Source organism: Eschrichtius robustus, chromosome 13, assembly GCF_028021215.1.
Source record: "Eschrichtius robustus isolate mEscRob2 chromosome 13, mEscRob2.pri, whole genome shotgun sequence".
Classification (NCBI taxonomy): domain Eukaryota; kingdom Metazoa; phylum Chordata; class Mammalia; order Artiodactyla; family Eschrichtiidae; genus Eschrichtius; species Eschrichtius robustus.
Genome location: NC_090836.1, coordinates 21,079,628 through 21,102,096, shown reverse-complemented (window position 1 = coordinate 21,102,096; position 22,469 = coordinate 21,079,628). Strand labels below are relative to the sequence as shown.

At 42.7% G+C, this 22,469-nt stretch overlaps 2 protein-coding genes across 4 annotated transcripts in view; one reads left to right on the top strand and one right to left on the bottom strand.

Annotated features, from left to right (window-relative positions):
- The window catches only part of BCAT1 (branched chain amino acid transaminase 1), a 115,421-nt gene that overhangs the window by 16,635 nt on the left and 76,317 nt on the right, over window positions 1-22,469 (top strand). For 2 of the 3 annotated variants that reach the window (XM_068560004.1, XM_068560005.1), the window contains one exon: window positions 10,770-10,953. The exons of the other annotated variant lie outside the window; for it this stretch is intronic. In XM_068560004.1, the coding sequence (XP_068416105.1) occupies window positions 10,837-10,953 (117 nt within the window). In that variant the 5' untranslated portion in view covers window positions 10,770-10,836. The remainder of the gene's footprint in view (window positions 1-10,769; window positions 10,954-22,469) is intronic. 3 annotated transcript variants of the gene reach the window in all.
- Window positions 13,541-22,345, bottom strand: LOC137775135 (uncharacterized). The gene is given in 5 exon segments (XM_068560800.1): window positions 13,541-13,694; window positions 14,565-14,712; window positions 21,447-22,055; window positions 22,058-22,123; window positions 22,321-22,345. Coding segments are annotated over 5 exon segments (1,002 nt in total).

Genomic DNA, 22,469 nt, shown 5'->3' with positions numbered 1-22,469 from the left:
GAGGAGGGAAGGAGGGATACTCCCATCTCTCCTACAGGATCCTCACCAAAAACTATGTGAGGAGATCAGTGGGTCCCTTTGCTGAAAGGGTCTGGAGTAGAGCCTGGAGATTTCTTGAGCGCACTTTATTTGTGTTCTCTGGCATTTGGGGTGCGGGGTATATACCAGTGTCTGACTCTCCCCTGGGTCAGTCAAGGCTGGCTGGTGCTGCCTGTGATGGAAGAGTCAAGAGAGGGGTCTTCAGAGGATGCAGTTTACAATTCCAGAGTTTTGTGGGGCAAAGATGCCATGAGCCATGAGGACTCTTAGGAAAGGAGCCGTATCAGAAGCACCCAGAAAGGATCCTGTCCAAGAAGGCTGCTTTCTGGGGCAAGGAGAGGCCAGCTATCAGAGGCTGCTTAGGGGGTATAATGCCAGCACCAGAGCTGAAGGGGCCCCATCAGAGGTGAGGCACGGTGTGTACTACTGCAGTGGGGAACTGCAGGGCAGAGGTCTCCTTTGGTGGGGCGGTAAGAGAAGACAGGTATGTGAAGCATCCATAGATGCCCTATGATGCTATAAAAAGCCAGCATTTGACCATTTGCCATGGGGCTGGGGGGGAGGGCAATGCCAGCATATAATGATCCTAGACAAGTGTGTTCCCATTTCCTCTTGTTGCTGGTGCACATGACCCTGCGGGATCCAGAAATTGCAGCTGGGGAGTGGAGAGAAGATGGAACAAGGAGAGTGGTAAAAAAATAGGAGGCCACATTCCAGCTGCTGGGTTTGGGGTGAGGGCTGATCAAGGAGAAACAGCCGTCAATGTGACGTGAAAGTTTCATTTCAGTTCATACTGGGTCTTTTAAATACTTGAAAACGAGATTGGACTCATACTTAAAAGTGACTGGGAACACAACAGGATCAGCCTGGTCATCTCCACATGGGGAGCTAGGTTTTAAAAAGTGGGGTTGAGGGTGGTGGTGAGAGAAAAATAAAACTCTTACTGATTGTACTCATCCCAAGTTAATGCCATTCAGTAATGGTTATGCAGATTTTTATCAAAACTCCCTACTTCAGCTTTACCTTTTAAAATTCCTGGTGCCTCTCTTCTGAGTCTTTCTGAGCTTCTGTGAAGGAAATCAGATTTTCTTCAGTGTCTCCTTTGCAATGTGGTTTCAGTTCCTTCTAGGCTACAGAGTTGGTGATTTCTCACTTTCCGCTTTCTGCCTTCCAGAATGGTTGACGTCACTCGGTACTATTGTCTCCTATTCTCTTTCTCTTATGGATTGCACTTTAAAAAATACTATTGTTTCAGTGAGTTTCTGGAAGGATTGTGGAGAAATGGTCTTGTATTCCACCATGTTTAATTGGAATCTCAGACAAATATTTTAAGGATAAATAATAATATTCTCAGTTTTCCCAGTACTGTTACGTAGAGCTTGTCTATATAAGTCACCTTGAGTTCTCCTTTTTTTCCCCCATAATTGGATTTTTGGTCATTTCGTCATCACCAAAGAGCTGAAATTTTTTCTTTTCTTTTTCTTTTTTTTTTTTTTTTTTGGCCACACCACGCAACCTGTGGGATCTCAGTTTCTCGACCAGGGATTGAACCCGGGCCCTGGGAAGTGAGAGCACAGAGTCCTAACCACTGGACAACCAGGGAATTCCATGAAATTTTTTTCAATTTAATTTTTTATTTTTACAAAATCTTTAAAGATTGCTTTCCATTTACAGTTATTACAGAATACTGGCTCTATTCCCCGTGTTGCACAACACATCCTCCAGCCTGTCTTACACCCAGTAGTTTGTACCTCCCCCTCTCCACCCCTGTATTGTCCGCCCACCCACTGGTAACCATATTTTGTTCTCTTATCTGTGAGTCTGCTTTTTTAATTTTATATTCACTAGTTTGTTATATTTTTTAGATTCCACATATAAGCGATATCATATAGTATTTATCTTTCTTCAAGAGCTGAAATTTAACTCAAAACAAATAACTATTGTTTATGCAAAATTTTTAATAAGGGGATGAAGATTGTAACTCAGAGTTGAAATGGGGTTTAAAGGTTGTATGTGTTTTTTAATTATTCTGTCCCACATTTTACAGACAAGTGAAAAATTTATATATATGTATGAATTTTTATAATTTCTCCACAACTTTTTTTTTAGAGGACTTCCAAACCTACTGCATTAGGCAGGGCTCTCCAGAGAAATAGAACCAATAGAACATACATGGAGAGAGAGGTTTAGGCTAAGGAATTGGCTCATGCGATTGTGCGAGCTTGCAAGTTCAAAATCTAGAGGGCAAGTTGGCAGGTTGGAAATTCTGGTAAGAGTTGAAGCTGTAGTCCCAATTCTGAAATTTGCAGGACAGACCAGGTAGGCTACAAACTCAAGCAGGGTTTCTGTGTTGCAGTCTTGAGGCCAAATTCCTTCTTCTGGAAAACATATTCTTTTTTTTCCTCTTAAGGCCTTCAACTGATTCGTTGTGGCTCACCCACACTACGGAGGGTGATCTGGTTTACTCAAAGTCTGCTGATTTAACTGTTAATCACATCTAAAAACTACCTTCACAGTAACATCTAGACTTATACTGGACCAAACAAATGGGCACCATAGCCTAGCCAAGTTGACACATAAAATTAGCCACCATCACACTTACTGTAGAGATGAAAGGATATGCAAAAAACAACCTGTATGCCCTTTATCTAGATTCATCAGTGGTTAAGCTTTTCATGTGCTTTATCTTTCTCTCAAGTGATGAATCATATGAAAATAAATTCCAGCTGTGATGATACTTCTCACCCAAAATACTTCATGTCCCAGGAATAGGGACATTCTCCAAACAGCACACTTAAGAAAATTAAAATTACTGCAGTGACATCATTTCCAGCCCATGTGCTGTTTGTTCCAGCTGGCCTCAGAATATCTTTCATAGCTTTGTGCTTATTGGTTTTGTTGTTTACACATTGCATTTGTCTCTTTCCAGCCTAGAACTATCCCTTTTTTGCTGCTGTTCTTTTTCATGACACTGTCTGTTTTGAAGATTTCAGCCAGTTGTCTTGTAGGATGTCCCCACATTCTGGATTTGTCTAGTTTTTTCTTTTGGGTCCAGGTTAAACCTCTCGGTAAGAATACCACTGAGGTGAGATTGTGTCCTCATTGGCTCCCATCAGGAGACACATAATGTTTGCTGGTACCTCTATGAACATGTTAAGTTTGATCACTTGGTGAAGGTGATGGCCAGGACTTCTCTCCTTGTAAAGGGATATTTCCCCCTTTTTATTTTTTAAAATTTTTTAATTTTTAAAACTATTATTATTTTTGGCTGCATCACGTGGCTTGCAGGATCTTAGTTCCCCAAGCAGGGACTGAACCGAGGCCACGGCAGTGAAAGCACCAAGTCCTAACCACTGGACCACCAGGGAATTCCCTCCCCTTTTTTAATTAGTATGTAATCTGTGGCATGATACTTTGAGACTGTGAATATCTCATTCTCCAACCACCTTTCATCTGATGATTTTAGGATCCCTTGACTGATGTAATTATATCATTCTCAGCATTGGTCCGTTGGCATTCTCATGTAAAGAAGAGGTTTCCCTTTCTCTCTCTCCTCTCTCGTAATTTGTTATTTTATTATAAGTTATTAAAAATTATAATATTTTTCAATAAATTCTCAGTCTAGAAAAGGGAGGAAATGAGAGAGTAAGTAAGTTACAAACGTACCTGATTGAAAATACCTAGTGCTCTAATCATGCCATCATTTAGACCAAAAAGCTACCTGTGCAAAATCAACTTGTATTGTTTTGTTCATTTTGTGATAAAATCTAACAGCGAATTAGTAAAAATTAAACAAATTGATCAAGATCCCCAGTTACTGCAGAGATGGGCATAGACTACACAGACTGCTTTCTACTTTCACATCTGTTAAGTGCTCTGTGTGGTCTGAAGACTTGGGTTCTAGTACCAGCACTGCCTCATTTTATTTTATTTTATTATTTATTTGTTTTTTCTTTTGGCCGTGCCGCGCGGCATGTGGGATCTCAGTTCCCCCACAAGGGATCCAACCCGTGTCCCCTGCATTGGAAGTGCAGAGTCTTAACCATGGACGGCCAGCCCAAAAGCTGCCTCTTTTTAGATGTGACTTTGGTCAAGGCAATCTGCCTTTCTGATATACAGTTTGGTTATCTCCAAAGTGAACATGAGAACTTCACTCGGATACTTCATGGCCTTTGCCCTCAATGACAACCTTTCCACAGTTGATCAGGTCTACTCCTGTGCATAAAAGCATTAATGAAGTAGATCTGAGATTGCTAGTCTTGGAAACGTCTACTGGCAAGGCTGGCCCTTGGTGTCTGGGAACTTGAATTTCCAGAGGGTTCCCACAGTTCCCTGATAAGAGTGGCTTACTGTACCTAAACTATTTGTACAATGTGCTTTCTGCCATACATCTGTTTCCTTCTGGGAGTCTGAAATTTGTATGTGCTGGTAGAGGGTGCCTACATGGCCAGCCCCCAATAAAAACCTCGGGCACTGAGTCTCTACTGCGCTTCCCTGGTAGATGACATTTCACACGTGTTGTTGCAACGTGTTGCTGAAGGAACGAAGCGCATCCTTTGTGACTGTGCTGGGAGAGGTCCCTTGGAAGCTTGCACCTGGTTTCCTCTGGGCCTTGTCCCACGTGCCTTTTCCCTTTGCTCATCTGCCTTTGGTCCTTTTTCATCCTGTAATAAATCACAGCTGTGAGCACTGAGTCCTGCACATCATCCTAGCAAATCATCACACTTTTTCCAATTTTCTCATCTGCAAAATGGAATTTATAATGATAATAATACCTACCTTATAGTGTTGTTGTATGAAACATGTGTGGGATTAAGGGCCTGATATAAATGTGTCTGATGGAGGGTGGTTGTTATTATGCAGTATGTTCATTGTTTATATGAGGAACACCTTGTGTTTTGTGTGCATGCTCATGTCTTTTGGTCAAAGTAACACTGACACATCCGCTCACGTAAATTAACTCTCAAATCTTTGATGACTCATTTGGTGAGAACAACAGGTTCACACACCAGCTTATAAGAACACCTGCATCTTTCACTAAAATGTGTGTGTGGGGGTGTGTATGGCTGTGTGTTTCATCACTTAACAAATATGAAATAACTTGGGAGTTTTTTTATGGTCTGAATGTGTCCCCCCAGCATTCACATGTTGAATCCTAACCCCCAAAGATGATAATAGTAGTAGGTGGGTTCTTTGGAAGGGGACTAAGCTCTCATAACTGGGATTAGGACTTTATAAAAGAGGCTCAAGAGAGATCCCTTGTCCCTCTACCACCCGGGACACAACAAAAAGTCTGCATCCCCAAAGAAGGCCCTCACCGGTCATGTTGGTACCATGATCCTGGGCTTCCTGCCTCAAGAACTGTGAGAAATAAATGTTTGTTGTTTATTAGCTGCCCACTATTTATGCACCCCTATGTTCACTGCAGCACTATTTATAATACCAAGATATGAAAGCAATCCAAGTGTCCATCAACGGATGAATGGATAAAGAAATTGTAATACACACACACACACACACACACACACACACACACACACACTGGAATATTATTCAGCCACAAGAAAGAAAGAAATCTTTCCATTTGCAACAACATGGATGGACCTTGAGGGCATTATTCTATCTGAAATTAAATGGACCTTGAGGGAATTATTCTATCTGAAATTAAGTCAGACAGAGAAAGAAAAATACTGTATAATCTCACTCATATGTGGAATCTAAAAACAAGCAAACAAACAAATAAACAAACAAGCAAAACCAAGCTTATAGATACAGAAACAGATTGGTGGTTGCCAGAGGTGGGGTTGGGGGCTGGGCAAAATGGGTGAAGGGGGTCAAAAGGTACAAAGTTCCAGTTATAAAATAAATAACTCAGTCCTGGGGCTGTAATGTGCAGCATGATAACTATAGTTAACAATGCTGTATTGGCTATTTGCAAGTTGCTAAGAGAGCAGATCTTAAAAATTTTCAGCACAAGAAAAAAAATTTCTGTTAACTATGTATGGTGACAGATGTTAACTAGACTTATTCTGGTGATCATTTCACAATACACACAAATATAGAATCATGTTGTACACTTGAAACTAATATAATGTTATATGTCAACTATATCTCAATTTTAAAAAACATGTAAGTTTTTTTACATGCTCACACTTTTAAAAACATCTTTTTCTATGGCAGAAGGTAGAGTGTATGAGAAATGCAATTCTTTACTGCTGAGCCTATTTTTACACAGTAGATGGCTGCATTATTGTAAAGTCATAATATCTACTTATATCTTGTAAACTAACCATACTCAAATGCACAGAGTAAATTGCTTTTTAAAATCTGTACTCAGCCATAAAAAAGAACGAAACAATGCCATTTGCAGCAACATGGATGCAACTACAGATTATCATACTAAGTGAAGTAAGTCAGAAAGAGAAAGACAAATATCATATATTATCACTTATATGTGGAATCTAAAATATGGCACAAATAAACCTATCTACAGAAACAGATTCACAGACATAGAGAACAGACTTGTGGTTGCCAAGGGGGAGGAGGGAGGGAGAGGGATGGATTGGGAGGTTGGAGTTGGTAGATGCAAACTATTACATTTAGAATGGATAAACAACAAGGTCCTACTGTGTAGCACAGGGAACTATATTCAATATCCTGTGGTAAACCATAAAGAATATAAAAAAAATGTCTATATGTGTATAACTGAGTCACTTTGCTGTACAGCAGTAATTAACACAGCATTGTAAATCAACTCTACTTCAATTAAAAAAAAATTTTTTTAATAAATAAAAGCCATTTGTGGCAAAACTTTTGCATTGTAGAAACTCTATGACAGCGGTCCCCAACCTTTTTGGCACCAGGGACCGGTTTCATGGAAGACAATTTTTCCACAGACCTGGGGTGGGGGGATGGTTTCAGGATGATTCAAGTGCATTACATTTATTGTGCACTTTATTTCTATTATTATTACACTGTAATATATAATGAAATAATTATACAACTCACCATAGTGCAGAATCAGTGGGAGCCCTGAGCTTGTTTTCACTTGCCACTCACTGATAGTGCTTTGATATGAGTCTGCAAGCAATTGATTTATTGTGGTCTCTGTGCAGTCAGACCTCTCTGCTGATGATAATCTGTATCTGCAGCCGCTCCCCAGCGCTTGCATCACCGCCTCAGCTCCACCTCAGATCATCAGGCGTTAGATTCTCATAAGGAGCGCACAACCTAGATCCCTCGCATGCGCAGTTCACAGTAGGGTTCCCGCTCCTATGAGAATCTAATGCCACCACTGATCTGACAGGAGGCGGAGCTCAGGCGGTAATGCGAGCGATGGGGAGCAGCTGTAAATACAGATGAAGTTTTGCTCGCTCACCCGCCGCTCACCTCCTGCTGTGCAGCCCGGTTCCTAACAGGCCACGGGCTGGTACCGGTTCGTGGCCTGGTGGTTGGGGTCCCCTGTCCTATGATATATCTGTTTGGTAAATTGAGACTGCCATATATTGGGCTTACTTTAGTGGGGAAAATGTATGCTGTCATCATTAGTGAGAAAGAGCTTCCATACCAATTTTTAAAAGCAGAGAAATAAATTAACCAGGCTTTTTGAGGAAACGAGTTTTAATTCACTTGAGGACTGCACCAAATCCAAACACTGAAGGAACCCTAATGGAAAACTGGTTTTTCTGTATGTTGGTCCAGTAATCTGAGGAAAGGCTAAAAAGCCAGTGGACCTCTTAGTACAACAGTAGAAGCGCTAGCCACATGGGAGTGGTCAATTTGCCAGGTGGATTTATGGGCATCTAAGGTCAAACCACCCCTTCTCAGCCAGGCAGCAGGGTTGCAAGGAAGCCATGCCACAAAGTCTGTGTGTAGCGAGGTGAAAGTCCTGTGGATCCTTTCATCTCTATAAAATTAGAAATAATTCCAGTTTCGCAGATGCCAAATTTTCTCAAATATTTCTCAGATGTGAAGATTCAATATGAATCTTCACTGCAATAATTATAACTAACGGAGTGAGAGCTTACTACGTGCCAGCACAGGCTTTATGTGAATTACCTCATTTAGCCCTCATGAATACTCTATTATTAACATTTCACAAGTGGAAAAATTGAGACACAGGAAGGTTAAGTAACTAGACCAAACTTGCGGAGCCACTGAATCCAGCATTGTCACTCCAGAGTCTGTGTGCTTTACCGCTGTGTTATAGGGTCTCCCTACAAACTTGATAACCTGATATTAGAAAAAAGAAACAACTATAACATATTCTGTTCATGTTTGCAAAATGTTCTAACTTACATATTTCCGTTTTACCTCTGTAGGGAAGGTAGCTGAGGTTCAGAAATTAACGTGAGGTTCAGAGACACAAGGAGATTTGCCCAAGGTTATAGATCTCCTAGATAACAGAGCTAGAGCTTGAAACAAAATCTTGCTATGAACTCGGAACGCATGACTTAGTGAGATTCAGAAAAAGTTCCGAGGGGCATTTCTATTCAGAAATGTGTGGAAGTTAGGGGAGGTAGGCAAAATATCTTGTAAATAGGTAAAGGCAGTTTTAGTAAGTAAGGTTCAATATATCTATGACACAGAGCCTGAACAAATGGCCACTTTAAAAATCTATCTTTGATTCTTTTATGCCTAACACAATTGAGTTTACTTAGGTATCTGTTTTCTACTCTTTCTCCTTCTCTCCCTATATGTATGTGTGTGTAAAACAAATCAGCTTATCTGTCCATTTTTTTTTAATTGTCACAATAAGTTTAGTTAACATCCATTATATCTTTTTTTAATTTAAACAAAAACATGGTGGATTTATACATTCAATCAATCTATTCAGAAAATATTTTTGGAGGTTCACACAGTTGCCTGGCCGTGTACTAAGCACTGGAAATCCAAAAGAGGATGAAGTCCCTGCCCGGACAGTTAAAGACCGTAAAGAAGCGTCATAGGGCTTCCCTGGTGGCGCAGTGGTTGAGAATCTGCCTGCCAATGCAGGGCACACGGGTTCGAGCCGTGGTCTGGGAAGATATCACATGCCGCGGAGCAACTAGGCCCGTGAGCCACAACTACTGAGCCTGCGCGTCTGGAGCCTGTGCTCCGCAACGAGAGAGGCCGCGATAGTGAGAGGCCCGCGCACCGCGATGAAGAGTGGCCCCCGCTTGCCGCAACTAGAGAAAGCCCTCGCACAGAAACGAAGACCCAAGACAGCCATAAATGAATGAATGAATGAATGAATGAAAGAAAGAAGCCTCATAACTGCTCTAGTAAATGTAAGGTTAAACTAGTATCTCCAACCTGCAGAATTCACACCCCTGGGGATACAGGAAGACTTTCCAAAACAGTACACAGGACAGACAAGTATTAGGAAGCCAATCATCTCCCAGGTTCTTAACCTTTATTTAACTCTTTCCCAAGCTCTGCCGGCAGGAAAACATCCGTGGGACAAGCATATTGCCAGTTCTCTTTTCCCATCTCCCTTTTCTCAACGGGCTTCTCCCATGCTGCAGGAGAAAAGCTTTTCTTTCATTCCCTCCAAATTGCCCAGCAAACCACCAGAGCACAAAGAAATGGACAGTTCAGATGATGTGTCAATAAAACCTTTTAAAATTAAGTCCTCATAAACCCACTGTCAGGCTTCACTTCTTTGTCTTATTGCTGTTTCTCGTCTGGGGTGGAGAATGGCATTAGAAACAGGAAGTTTTGCCGTGTGTTGTGATAGCCTGAGTTTGGACTATGCTTAAGATCGAGGCAGCAGGAGCAATGACAACTTTTGTTGAAAAGCCTTGCCTCTTCCACCCCCTGACTCTGATTGATGAATCGTCCCGCCTGGCGAGGAACATTGAAGAAGGCAGCCGTTATTGATCCAGGTGACAGACACACGGCACTGTTCTTTCTGTGCCTTATCTTTCCACATTAAAATTAGAGTATCTGAGGTTTACAGAAAGCATGCTGGAAATGACAGATACACAAGGCGTGCCCTTGGCCTTTTCACCTCCAGAAAGCTTGATGGCCTCTCCTCCCTTTTGTTTGCATTTCTCTTGCATACTTGGAATGATCTCAGAGAGCAGGTGGTGATAAGTGACCTGTTTTACAGTTCTGATAGGGAATGGCACACCTTACAGCCAAAGGGACATATCTGAGAGAAGTTAGTATTTTATATTTTCTTGAACATATATTACATTCACAGGAAAGGCATTTTCATTAACTTTTTCCAAAAGTTCACTGTATTCCAAAATACCTAATTTTCCTTTGCTGTATATCTTTTGCTCATGTCAATCATCAACCACTCCTCATTTTTCCTACTTATCGTGTACTTACTAAAATTAGTTTATCTTAATGGGAGTATGTTGTGGATTCTACTGTAAATAGTATACTTAACAAACATGAATAAAACTTAATACATCTACCTTGGTCGTGGCCCAAGGCCTTTTCTTTCTGCTGTTAATTTCCTCAAAGTAGATTAACTTGTACTCTTAAAAGCGGAGCAGCTGCTTTCGGTGGAAAACAAAATGTTCTCTAAAGCAATCCAGGATCTAATACTCTGGATTTTAAAAAACAAGCCTCATTTAGTTAGGATTAATTTCTCCCTCTCAGAAGTTGATATGTGGTTCTATTTCTGAAAATGCAATATTATAAGCATAATTGTTTCCAAACATGAAATAAAATTTTGTATCTTTCTACCTAGAATCTTCAGGTGTCTGCTTCTCTGTCCTTCTGTCACTCCTTTTTAGGGTACGTCAAGATGACCCTAGTGTAGAGACTTGCCATGCTAAGGATTTCTTCTGTGTATGAAGGAAAATGAGAAGTGCCAATGAGGTCGAGAGGAAGGGCAGGAAGGGAGAGAAAGCTTCAGAATTTGCAGAATCCGCCGAGCTCAGGAGTCTGCACTTTGTCTGCGAGCCCAGTGGTTTCAAGGTGGGTGTGTACCCCCAGGATGTGCAACAGAGACCACTGGGGTGTCAGAAGCATTGATTATATTTATGTTTTTTCTAACATGTGGGAAAAAATGAAATTGTACATATATTTAACTCACATGGGTTGACATGGACACCGTCTACTCAGTCCATCAGAGGGTCACACTGTCACTGACTTTGAGCACTGAGTGTCCCGAGGCAGGGCAGGGGAAGGGTCTCCTGTGCAGCCTTGAGCATTCGTCCTCTTTCAGCAGAGGGGGTTGTGACTGTGACAATTTGTATGAGCCTGGTTAAGGGGCTTTGTAGATTACGTCAGCCAGTGTTAAATTGATAATCCTTGAAAAAGGGACAACTAGCTTTAACAGATTTCTGCAAACAGAATAAAACAAACACAAACAAAATTCAAAGCATATATCATCAAAGAGTCTACAAATAATAAATTCTGGAGAGAGCGTGGAGAAAAGGGAACCCTCCTACACTATTGGTGGGAATGTAAATTGGTACAGCCACTATGGAGAACAGTATGGAGCTTCCTTAAAAAACTGAGGATAGAGTTACCATATGATCCAGCAATCTCACTCCTGGGCATATATCCAGAAGAGATGAAAAATCTAATTTGAAAAGATACATGCACCCCAATGTTCATAGCAGCACTATTTACAATAGCTAAGACACAGAAACAACCCAAGTGCCCATCAACAGAAGATGTGGAGATACACACACACACACACACACACACACACACACACACACACACACAATAGAATATTACTCAGCCATAAAAAAGAATGAAATATTTCCATTTGCATCAACATGGATGGACCTAGAGATTAGTAACTCAGACAAAGACAAATATTATATGATATCTCTTGTATATGGAATCTAAAAAATAACACAAATCAACTTATTTACAAAACAGAAAAAGACTCACAGACATAGAAATCAAACTTACGGTTACCAAAGGGGAAAAGGGAAGGGGAGGGATAAATTAGGAGTATGGGATTAACAGATACACACCACTACATATAAAATAGATAAACAATAAGGATTTACTGTATAGCACAGGAACTATATTCAATATCTTGTAATAACCTATAATGGAAAAGAATCTGAAGCTGTATACCTGAAACTAAACAGTATTTTAAATCAACTACAGTTAAATTTAAAAAAATAAAGTATTAGTGATATAAAGATAAAGTATTAGTGATATAAAAATAAGGAAATAACAAAAACAAAACAGCTAATATTTTTCCAATTCCATTTATTTGTTTACTTGTTTATTTATTTATTTATGGCTGCATTGGGTCTTCGTTGCTGCATGCAGGCTCTCTCTAGCTGCTGCGAGCCGGGGCTACTCTTCCTTGTGGTGCGCGGGCTTCTCTTCGTTGCAGAGGATGGGCTCTAGGCGCATGGGCTTCAGTAGTCGTGGCTCGTGGGCTCTAGAGCACGGGCTCAGGAGTTGTGGCTCATGGGCTCTAGAGAGCAGACTCAGTAGTTGCGGTGCATGGGCTTAGTTGCTCCGCGGCATGTGGGATCTTCCCGGACCAGGGCTCTAACCTGTGTCCCCTGCATTGGCAGGCGGATTCTTAACCGCTGCGCCACAAAGGAAGTCCCTATTTCTCCAATTCTTATTACAGCTTCTCCATTATCCATATCCCGAGATAGAAATACCAATGATTTAATCAGAACTGACAAGCAGTGGGGCACAAAATTGTGGTATCATCAAGACTATTTAAAAGGGAATTCTATCTACTGTCATTAATGATTACTTAGCCCTTCTGTATATTTGGCCTGTAGCCAAGGATGGTAGACGAAAACCACCATAATTAGGAAGATATTTTATAATGCTAATTATTTCATGTTTATCTCATCTTTTTTTATTCCGATTTTTGTGTATGACTTATGTATTAGGTTATTTTCATAAATGACTATATAAATATATGTTAGGCTTGCATGCTGTTTTGGTTAACATTGCTATATAACCAACTAACCCAAAATTCTGTGGCTTAAAACAATGTTCTACTGTCTCTCATGGTCTATAGATTATCTGGGCTCAGCAGAGTAGGTTTTTTCTTTTTTTTAACTTTTTATTTTATATTGGGGTATAGTTGATTAACAATGTTGTGTGGGACTTCCCCAGCGGTCCAGTGGTTAAGATTCCATACTTCCAATGCAGGGGGCATGGGTTAAACGATTCCTGGTCAGGGAACTAAGATCCCACATTCCGCATGGCGTGGCCAAAAAACAAACAAACAAAAAAACAATGTTGTGATAGTTTCAGGTGTACAGCAAAGTGATTCAGTGATACATATACACGTATCTATTCTTTTTCAAATTCTTTTCCCATTTTGGTTGCTACATAATAGTGAGCAGAGTTCCCTGTGCTATACGGTAGGTCCTTGTTGGTTAGCCATCTTAAATATGTACATGTCAATCCCAAACTCCCTAACTATCCCTCCCCCCCACCCTTCCCCTCTAGTAACTGTAAGTTCATTCTCTTAGTATGTGAGACTCAGCAGAGTACTTTTAACCTAGGGTTTGTCATGTGATTTCAATCAGTCATCTGAACGCTCAACAGGGCTGGATGCTCAAGACGACAGCTCACACGGCTGGCAGCTGGTGCTGAATGTTGGCTGGGAGCTCATCCGGGACTGCTGACTAGTGACCCTGTACATGGCCTCTCCCTCATTAGCGCTTCTTACAGCATGGCGGCTGGGTTCCAAGTGAGGGAGTCCCAAGCACCTTCCAAGAGGAAGGATGCAGAAGCTGCCAGGCCATTCGAAGTGTACGCCGAGAATTGGAGCAGCACTGCGTTTACATTTCTGCTCTATGCTGTTGGTCAAAACCGTCACAGGGCCCACCCAGATTCAAAAGGGTAGGGGAAAACTCCACCTCATGATGGAGTTGCACAGAAGAGCAGATGCAATGGGAGAAAATGTTGTGGCCAATCTTTGGAAAATACGATCTACCACTCATGCTACGATTTTTAGTGATGGGTTTACAGTTGTAAAATATGGAGCCACTGAAACAAGTCAGAGTTGTAGGTAAGATCACAATCTTGAGGGCACACTGATTTAACTAACGGCTATTTGATCTCGGGAAATTTAGGTAATGTCTCTGAGTCTCTGAAAATCAAGAAAGTAGAAGTTATGGTGTGTGTGTCGGGGAGGGGCTCTTTTGAGTATTAGGTGAGAAAATGTGTACCCAAAGTGTTACAGAACCAAACTTGGGTCCACTGGCCCGTGCGTTGTAACGCCAATCTACTGACACCAGGTTGTGGTGAAGGAAAGTGCAGCGTTTATGATAGAGCACCAAGCAAGGAGTCCAGGGCAGCTAGTGCTCAAAACCCCTGAACTCCCCGATGGGTTTTTCAGCAAAGCATTTTAAAGGCCACGTGAGGGAGGGGCGTCGCAGGGTGCACAGTTCTCTAACTGGTTGACGGTGAGGTAACAGGGCGGTGTCACAGGGGTTCACATTATCAACCCTTAGGCACCAGTAGGTCTGGGGGCTACATACTCGTGATCTTCAAGTAGTTTTCTTCCACTTGGTCGTGGTTTTTAGCATCTGTAAAACAACTCAGGAAATGTGCATCAGATACTGTTATCTACGTACTTCGGATAGGAGCTAAAGCAGAAGATATGGGGGAGGGGTCTGTCCTGGGAAGGCCCCATAGGGTCCTGCTTGGTTACAAAAGTGCCCAGGACGTCATAACTGGCTGGACCAGTAGCAGATATCATTACGGTTTTGAACTGGGGAGTGACTAGTTTAGAAAAAGATTTTCAGAGCAAGCACTCTGAGGACAGCACGGAGGATGTAGGAGGGAGGGGAGGAGATGGGAGATCAAGAATGGAGGGGGTGGAGGGACCACCTGGGAGGCTGTGGCCAAAAGAAAGGAGCAGCGATGAAGGAGAGAAGCAGGCGGAGAAGAGAAATGTGCAGGCAGCGTCTCAGTGTGACTTGGGGACTTACTGAACGGGCTAAGAAAGGGAAGGGAAAAATCTAGAGCCACGCTTTTGTGATTGATCTTTTGTAGACTCTAAGTAAATTTTATTAAAGATCTGTTCCCATGAAATCATAAAGTCCTGATGAAAAGTTGTGTGAAAGTCATGTGTTTTGTAAATCAATTCATTTTACTGGTAAAAGTTATTATTCAAAGTGGAAAACAGGACACTAAAGGTGTCGTGATTATTAAATTTAAAGTTAGTTAACTGTTATGGGTTGAATTGTGTCCCTTCAAAAAGATATATTGAAGTCCTAAAACCCCAGTAACCTGTGGATGTGATCTTACTTGGAAGTAGGGTCTTTGCAGATGTAATCAAGTTTAAATGAGGTCAAATTGAATTAGGATGGGTCCTTAATTCAATATGACTTATGAGAAGAGAAATAGAGACACAGGAAAGGAGACACCTGTGATCTCCCATCAGAGGGTGAAGGCTAGAGCTGCAAGCCAAGGAACAACTAAGGTTACCAGAAGCTGGAAGAGGCAAGGAAGGATTCTTCCCTACAGGTACCAAAGGAAGCATGGCCCTGCCCACCCCTCTTAAGACAGTAAGTTTCTGTGGTTTTAAGTCACCCAGTTAATGGTACTTTGTTACAACAGCCTGAGGAAACTGACACAGTAACTACAGCTGACCCTTAACACGGAGGTTAGGGGCAGGGACCTTCCATGCAGTTGAAAATCTGCACATAACTTAGAGTTGGCCCTCTTATCCGAAGTTCTCATCTGAGGATTCAACCAACAGGGGATCAGGTAGTACTGTGGTATTTACTATTGAAAAAAATCCACGTATAAGTGGATCCGTGCAGTTCAAACCTGTGTTGTTTGAGGGGTTAGTTGTATATACACACTGCAAAGAACTGCTAATTTTACTTGGATAAAGGAGGCATGGCATAAAAAAGGCCAACTCAGAATTCCTTCGTCAAGATTTCTTTATGGTCATAGAAAGAAATTATTATTGACATGGAAAGGTCAAGTCAACCTTTCCAACGCTGGGGTGATCTCAGGGCAGGAAGGAGCTGTTTCTCATCCATCTGTGTCCTCCCAATGCCAAGCAGAAGGCATGCAAATAATAGGTGTGCAGTTTGCTTTATGAGCCAAACTGAGCCTCTTTTTTTTTTTTTTTTTTTTAACAAACTTTACATTAAAAACAAGAAACACTTGAAGTGCTAGATGTAGATTTTTAAGATTTCTCCTCATATGATATAGTTCCGGTTATTAATATACCTAATCTAAGGGTTACACATAAGTGAAAAGCAATCATGATTTTTAATTAAAAAAAAAAAAAAAAAAAAAACAGAAAAATAATAACAGCTGACATTTATTGAGCAATTATGAGATGCTAACTAAGACTGCTGAGTCCCTTATACAATATCTTCATGTTGAATCTCATCGTTGCCTTGTCACTTACTCTAATTTAAAATGTGAGACTCAAAAGAGGTTAGTCATTTGCCAAAGATCATAGAGCTGATAAGTGACAGAGCCAGGACACCAACTCTCAGCTATGGCCAAACTTATAACAATGCCCCCAAACTGCACTAAGACCAGAGCCACATATGGCAATTTAAATGTAAATGCAAATGAATGAAAATTAAGCAAAATTAAAAATTTAGTTCCTTAAGCACACTAACCACATTTCAACTTGGCTTGGTGCAGAGACAGAACATTCTCATAATTGCAGGAAGTTCTGCTGGAAAGCATTGATCGAATCCCTTAACAGTCATAATACGTTGAAAGCCCCTATGATGGGTGGTTAAGGGAAGAGATGGAATAGTGGAAGGATGAGAACAGAGGAAAAGGAAGGAGAAAGATTTAGAGAGAGCAGTTCATGGAGAAAGGAGCCTAGATCTACCGGTAGAGTGGCCCCTGAGGACATTTTTAGTCTGTTATATTTGTAAACTTTGGCAGTTAAAATTCCAAAATATGTTAAATACACACTTTTAAAAAATTAGAGTTGCAATTCAACAGATAGTTAAGTCTCAGTTGTGTGCCTGGCATTGGGTGAGGGGGGATTCCTAGGTGAACAAAGTGGACACAATTTCCCATCATCAAAATTAGAGCAACATTTATCAAATAATTAGAATAAAGTATGACAGTTATTTTGTAGTGGAAAGAATTCTATAGAAATAAATAGCAGAAGGACCCATGTAGCCTAGACAGGGCTTAGAAATGTCTCCCCAAGGAAGTGCTGTTAAATAATCTGAGAAAGGAAGGATGAGAGAGGCAGTGGGCAGTAGCAGGGGGGTGTTGCAGGCAGACGGCCACCTGTGAGAAGGCCTGATGTCAAAAAGAAGGACTGAACTAAGTTACATGGGTGGCTGGAGAGAGTAAGAACAGCAAAAGGTGAGCCAGAGAGCCAGGGACAGGTGGGGGAGCTTGCTAAAATATTCTGTCATAAGGATGATGTAAAGTCTGAAGATTTTTCAGCCAACAAGAGTTATGTTCAGATTTGCATTTTGAGACAATTTCTCTGGTTGACACGCTAAGAATGGCTTAATGGGAAGCAAGGCTGTAGGCAGAGGTTACTTGGAAGCTATTTTGTACTAGGATGGCGGTAATATGGCTGGAGAGATGGTGATTGTCATGATATTTGGAGCTAGAATGTAGACGGTGGAGATCACTTGGTTGTGTCTGAAGGATGACACTTATATTTCTAGCTGGGGAAACTTCATAGAGTAAGGGTCAGTAACCTACAAGCCAAATCCATTCTGTCCTATTTTTGTAAATACAATTTTATGGGAACACAGACATGCCTGCTCTTTTATGTGTTGTCTATGGCTGCTTTTGTGATACAGTGACAGATTTGAGTAGTTGCAGCAGAGACCACATGACCCTTGAAGCCTGGAATATCTACTATCTGGCCCTTTAAGAAAATGTTTGCCAACTGGGATAAATGATCATTACCTACAAGGGATTAATATTTACCTGGGAAGGCTTTAAGTAATTTACATCTGTTACATATGTTATGATAATCTATCTCAATCGGCAAACATGAAGTGTTTGCTATTGTCCCATTTTACAGATGAGAAAACCAAGGCAGAGATATAACATTCTCATTCACACCCATAGCTTCAGTGATTACCGCCAGTGACTTATCAAATGTTTACTTCTAATCCAGACCTCTCATTTGAGCTTCAGACAGGCTCAATATCTCTAGCAGGCTTGTATCTCTAACAGCCAGTCTCAGAGGCACCTCAAAACTCAGTAGGCCCCAAACCAGACTCCTGCTCACCCCCTCAAATCATGTCATCTGGGCTTTCCTGGTGGCGCAGTGGTTAAGAATTGGCCTGCCAATGCAGGAGACACGGGTTCGAGCCCTGGTCTGGGAAGATCCCACATGCCGCGGAGCAACTAAGCCCGTGAGCCACAACTACTGAGCCCGTGTGCCACAACTACTGAAGCCCCCACATCTAGAGCCCGTGCTCCCAACAAGAGAAGCCACCACAATGAGAAGCCTGCGTACCACAACGAAGAGTAGCCCCCCGCTCACCACAACCAGAGAAAAGCCCACATGCAGCAACAAAGACCCAATGCAGCCAAAAAAAAAAAAAAAAAACCACCTCATCTTTCAGTGTTCCATTTTTCTTGGTGAATGTCACTAACCAGAGAAGCAAGCCAGAATCCAGGGAGCCCTCCTAGGCCCCTCGCCCTCCCTTGTTTCTTCTCATATCCAGTCTATCTAAAGATTGCTGAAATCTTACTGCTTCTCTCTATCTGCATCACCTACCACCTGCCAAGTCCCGCTTTTTAATAGGATCATCTCACATGTGGGTTCTGTTAATAGCTTCCTTATAAACCACTCCACCCAGGCCCTCCTCTAATCTCCAAACTGCAGCCAGAGGGCTGTCAACTCCCACCCCCATTCCCTACCAGATCCTAATCTTTTGAACGTTTTTTCTCCTTCTGAGGATTCCTTGGGCCCTTTCATTGTGGTTTTACATTGTTTTATTGTTTTCTGAGTTATCGTACAGCTAACTGATAGAAATGCAAAATAATTCTTGTCAGTAGACATGCAAATCAATTCTGAAGGTCGGGGTTCAACTAACATCTCTCCTCCACTTGGAAGAAGCCAGTTTCATGTCCATTAGCAACTTCCTTTAACAATTCACTAACCCAGTAATGTGTCTGTTCTTTGAACCAGTTTTTACCTGTGCCTGGTAACTTCATTAAATGAGTTAGATAAACTCTGCAAGTTCATTTTATATCTATATGACAGTCATACTTTTACCTTTTGGGGAAACTTAACCTTTAACTCTCTCTCTAAGGCACTAGCTGGTTGGCTCTTTGCCTCCCCTCCCAGGCTCACCTTTGATGGAGCACCCCTCCACATGTCTCTCCTCCAGCCTTGACTCTCTCTCTTTAATAAATACCACGTTCCTTCCCTTCTCAAAGATGTCCTTTCTGCCTGGAACTCACTTGCATCCCGGACATTCTTCATCCTTTCTTCCTATAGTAAATGTGTTTATCCTCCAGATCTTTGCTCAAGGATTTCTTGCTGGAAAGCCTTTCCAGAACTTTCTGAGTCAGTTACATTCCATCATTCCATTATCAGAGGCTCTTAAAGCACAGGTAACACTGGCTACATTTGCAATTTCACATTTGTGGGATTAGTGAACACTTTTTTAACACGAGTAACATTTTTCTATTTGGCTTGAGGCAATGCAAGGTAATATGATGGAGGTGTGCGCACATTGCATCTCCAGCACTTAGCCCACTGCCTGCACAAATGTTACATACTTAATGAATATTTTAGACAGATCTTTGACTGTAAGCACATTACTGCTCAGGAGAGAGGTGGGCTGAAAAAATATGTATTAAGAAGTCATCAGCATCTAGATGCAGCCATGAAAATGCACATGAAGGAAAACCATTGGGTTGAGCAAAATGAAGGCTACTAGGAACCTTGTGTAGGTGGAATAATTGGACAGAAGTCAAATTATAGTCACTTGAAAGGGAAGGAAATAGAAGCAGTTAATACAGATGGCACTTTCTCAGAGTTTGGCTCTGGAGGGGAGGAAAGGTCAGGGTGGCCCTGTAGTAAATCTTTAATAACACCATTCTTGTATTACACATGCTTTCTTGGCTGAAAAGGGAAGATTCACAGGTCACATTTAAATGGCAAGAAAATTGGAGTTGTATAGGGTCTACCTTTAAAACAATAATAGGCTTTGAATGAATAGTACAATGTAGACATTTATTTTTTTAATTTTTATTTATTTATTCATTTATTATTTATTTATTTATTTTTTGGCTGTGTTGGGTCTTCGTTGCTGCGCGCAGGCTTTTCTCTAGTTGCGGCAAGTGGGGGCTACTCCTTGCAGTGCACGGGCTTCTCACTGCCGTGGCTTCTCTTGTTGCGAAGCACAGGCTCTAGGCTCGCAGGCTCTAGGCTCGCGGGCTCTAGAACGCAGGCTCAGTAGTTATGGTGCACGGGCTTAGTTGCTCTGTGGCATGTGGGATCTTCCCTGACCAGGGATCAAACCCATGTCCGATTCTTAACTACTGCACCACCAGGGACGTCCCAGTGTAGACATTTAAACCAACATTTTGAATGCAAATAAGTTGTCTGTAGCTCTTCAACTAAGGGTTTCTTATTTTTAGGCTTGGGGCAGGAGTCAAAAACTGGCAGCCCTAGAGTATACTTAATCTGTATATCTTCTTTACTTGTTCAATTCAATTTTACATTTCTTTAAAAAGAAGGACTCTGGTTTTCAGTGACATGTGACCTGTCAGGGCTCCACCCCAGCATAAGAGGCTTTTCTATGCCTAGTATGAAGGGGAGAGAGGAAGGGAGAAGTGAATGCAGTTTTCTGAGCAATAAGATTAGAGCTGTATTGTCTTTAGGGCTGTATGAGATCAATTCTAAAAGCAGACTGGATTTAACCGCTTTTACCCAAAATAAACTGCTCTCTCCCCTTCCTAAGATCAAATCAGCACAAGTCACCACTTCCTATTAATTTAAAATCCCAGAAAGGCTTATAATTTAGGTTGACATTGCTTCAGGAGCACACAGCAGACAACAGCCATTACAGTTTTCCTTTTCCCTCTTTCTAAATGTTGCCATCACAGGCCTACCTCAAAAAATTGTCAAAGCTGCTTGGTTGAGAACTCGTGGTCTACTTTGCCTGAAAGCGATGAATGGGTTGGGTGGGTAGGTGGGTCTAAGTGGCATCAAGGTCTTTGGACAGAAACATCTCTTAGGGGATGTGAACCTAGTAGCCCCGTAACACCCCAAGTTACAAATCCGACTTGGGTAGGTGGCGGAAAGAAATCTAAAACCCGGATTCACGTTCCTCTCCTTCAGTTTGCGCGTGGAGGTTGGTGGCAGACAAGAACCCAGGCACCACTGCGAGTCCCGGCTGCAAACTCTCGGGGCAGGAAGGCGGAGAGAATCAGAAACTGCCTCGTGTGGGTTGGTCGAAGGAAAATCTGCCCTAATGTAAATTAATTTCCCCGAGGTTGCCTTCCCCTGGGCGGAGGGGCGTTTCCTGGCCCACCCAGGCGTTGTTTGGTAAATAAGGATGCTTGCTGAGTGCCTCCAGCCGGAAAGGCGCTCCTGCACTCTCGTGCCCTGGGGGCTGGGACTACGGCTTGGGGTTTCCCGACCGAAGGACCACAGTGCCCAGGCAGTTGAAGGTTTCTCCCCCACGGATGCTGGAAGCGCTGCGCTGTTCCCTGCGCCTGGCCCTGGCCTGGGGCTCCGGGTGTTGGCGGCCGGCTCCGCGCGGTCCGTGCGCTGGAGCCTGGCCGCGCCGCCCGCTTTCGCGTCCAGCCGGGCTCTGCGTGCCGCCGCAGCTCTCCGCAGCCGCGCGCTCCCGGAGCCGCCCCATGGCCAGCCCGCCCCCCGCCGCCGCAGCTCTCGCCCGCCAGGTACGCCAACCCCGGGCGTTCGCGGGCGTAGGGGTGGGGCGGATTGGGCCCCGGGTCCCGGAAGCCCACGGGCCCGGCAGGGCGCGCTGCTGCTGTTTCCCGCACCGTCCTGCTTCGCTTTGCACCACCGTGCTGTCTCCATCCGGGCGTCTCCTCTTTCCCCAGCCCTGCCCGAAATCTCGAGTCCCAGCCTGCGAACTCCTCGGAGAAGCCCCCGTCAGACAGGTCTAAAGTCCCGCCGGGGACCCGCTCCGGAGCGCGGCGCGGACAGCCACGGGGAGCGTGAGGGTTGCTATGGAAGCCGCTTTGGTGGAGGAGGGGTTGGTGGGGGGAAGCGGAATTTCTGGGCTGCCGGAACTGACAGCCGCATCCTGCGTGCCTTCGCCACCCCAAAATATTTTGACCGCAGCCTTCTGCCTCCTTGGATTCCCTTTCTTCCTCTTTCCCCTAGTGATGTACCAGATTAGGCTTTTTTTTTTTTTTTTTTTTTAAGGTCTTCACCGTTTCCAGTTCGACCTGTTTCCATTGTGTCCTTAAGTATGTTTAAAATTTACCCCCTAATTCCATGCGGTTTTGTCTTTCACGTGTGGGGTTTAGTGTCCTTGCGCCTGCATTGGAGGACCCTACCCGTAGAGAAAATGGTTCACTCT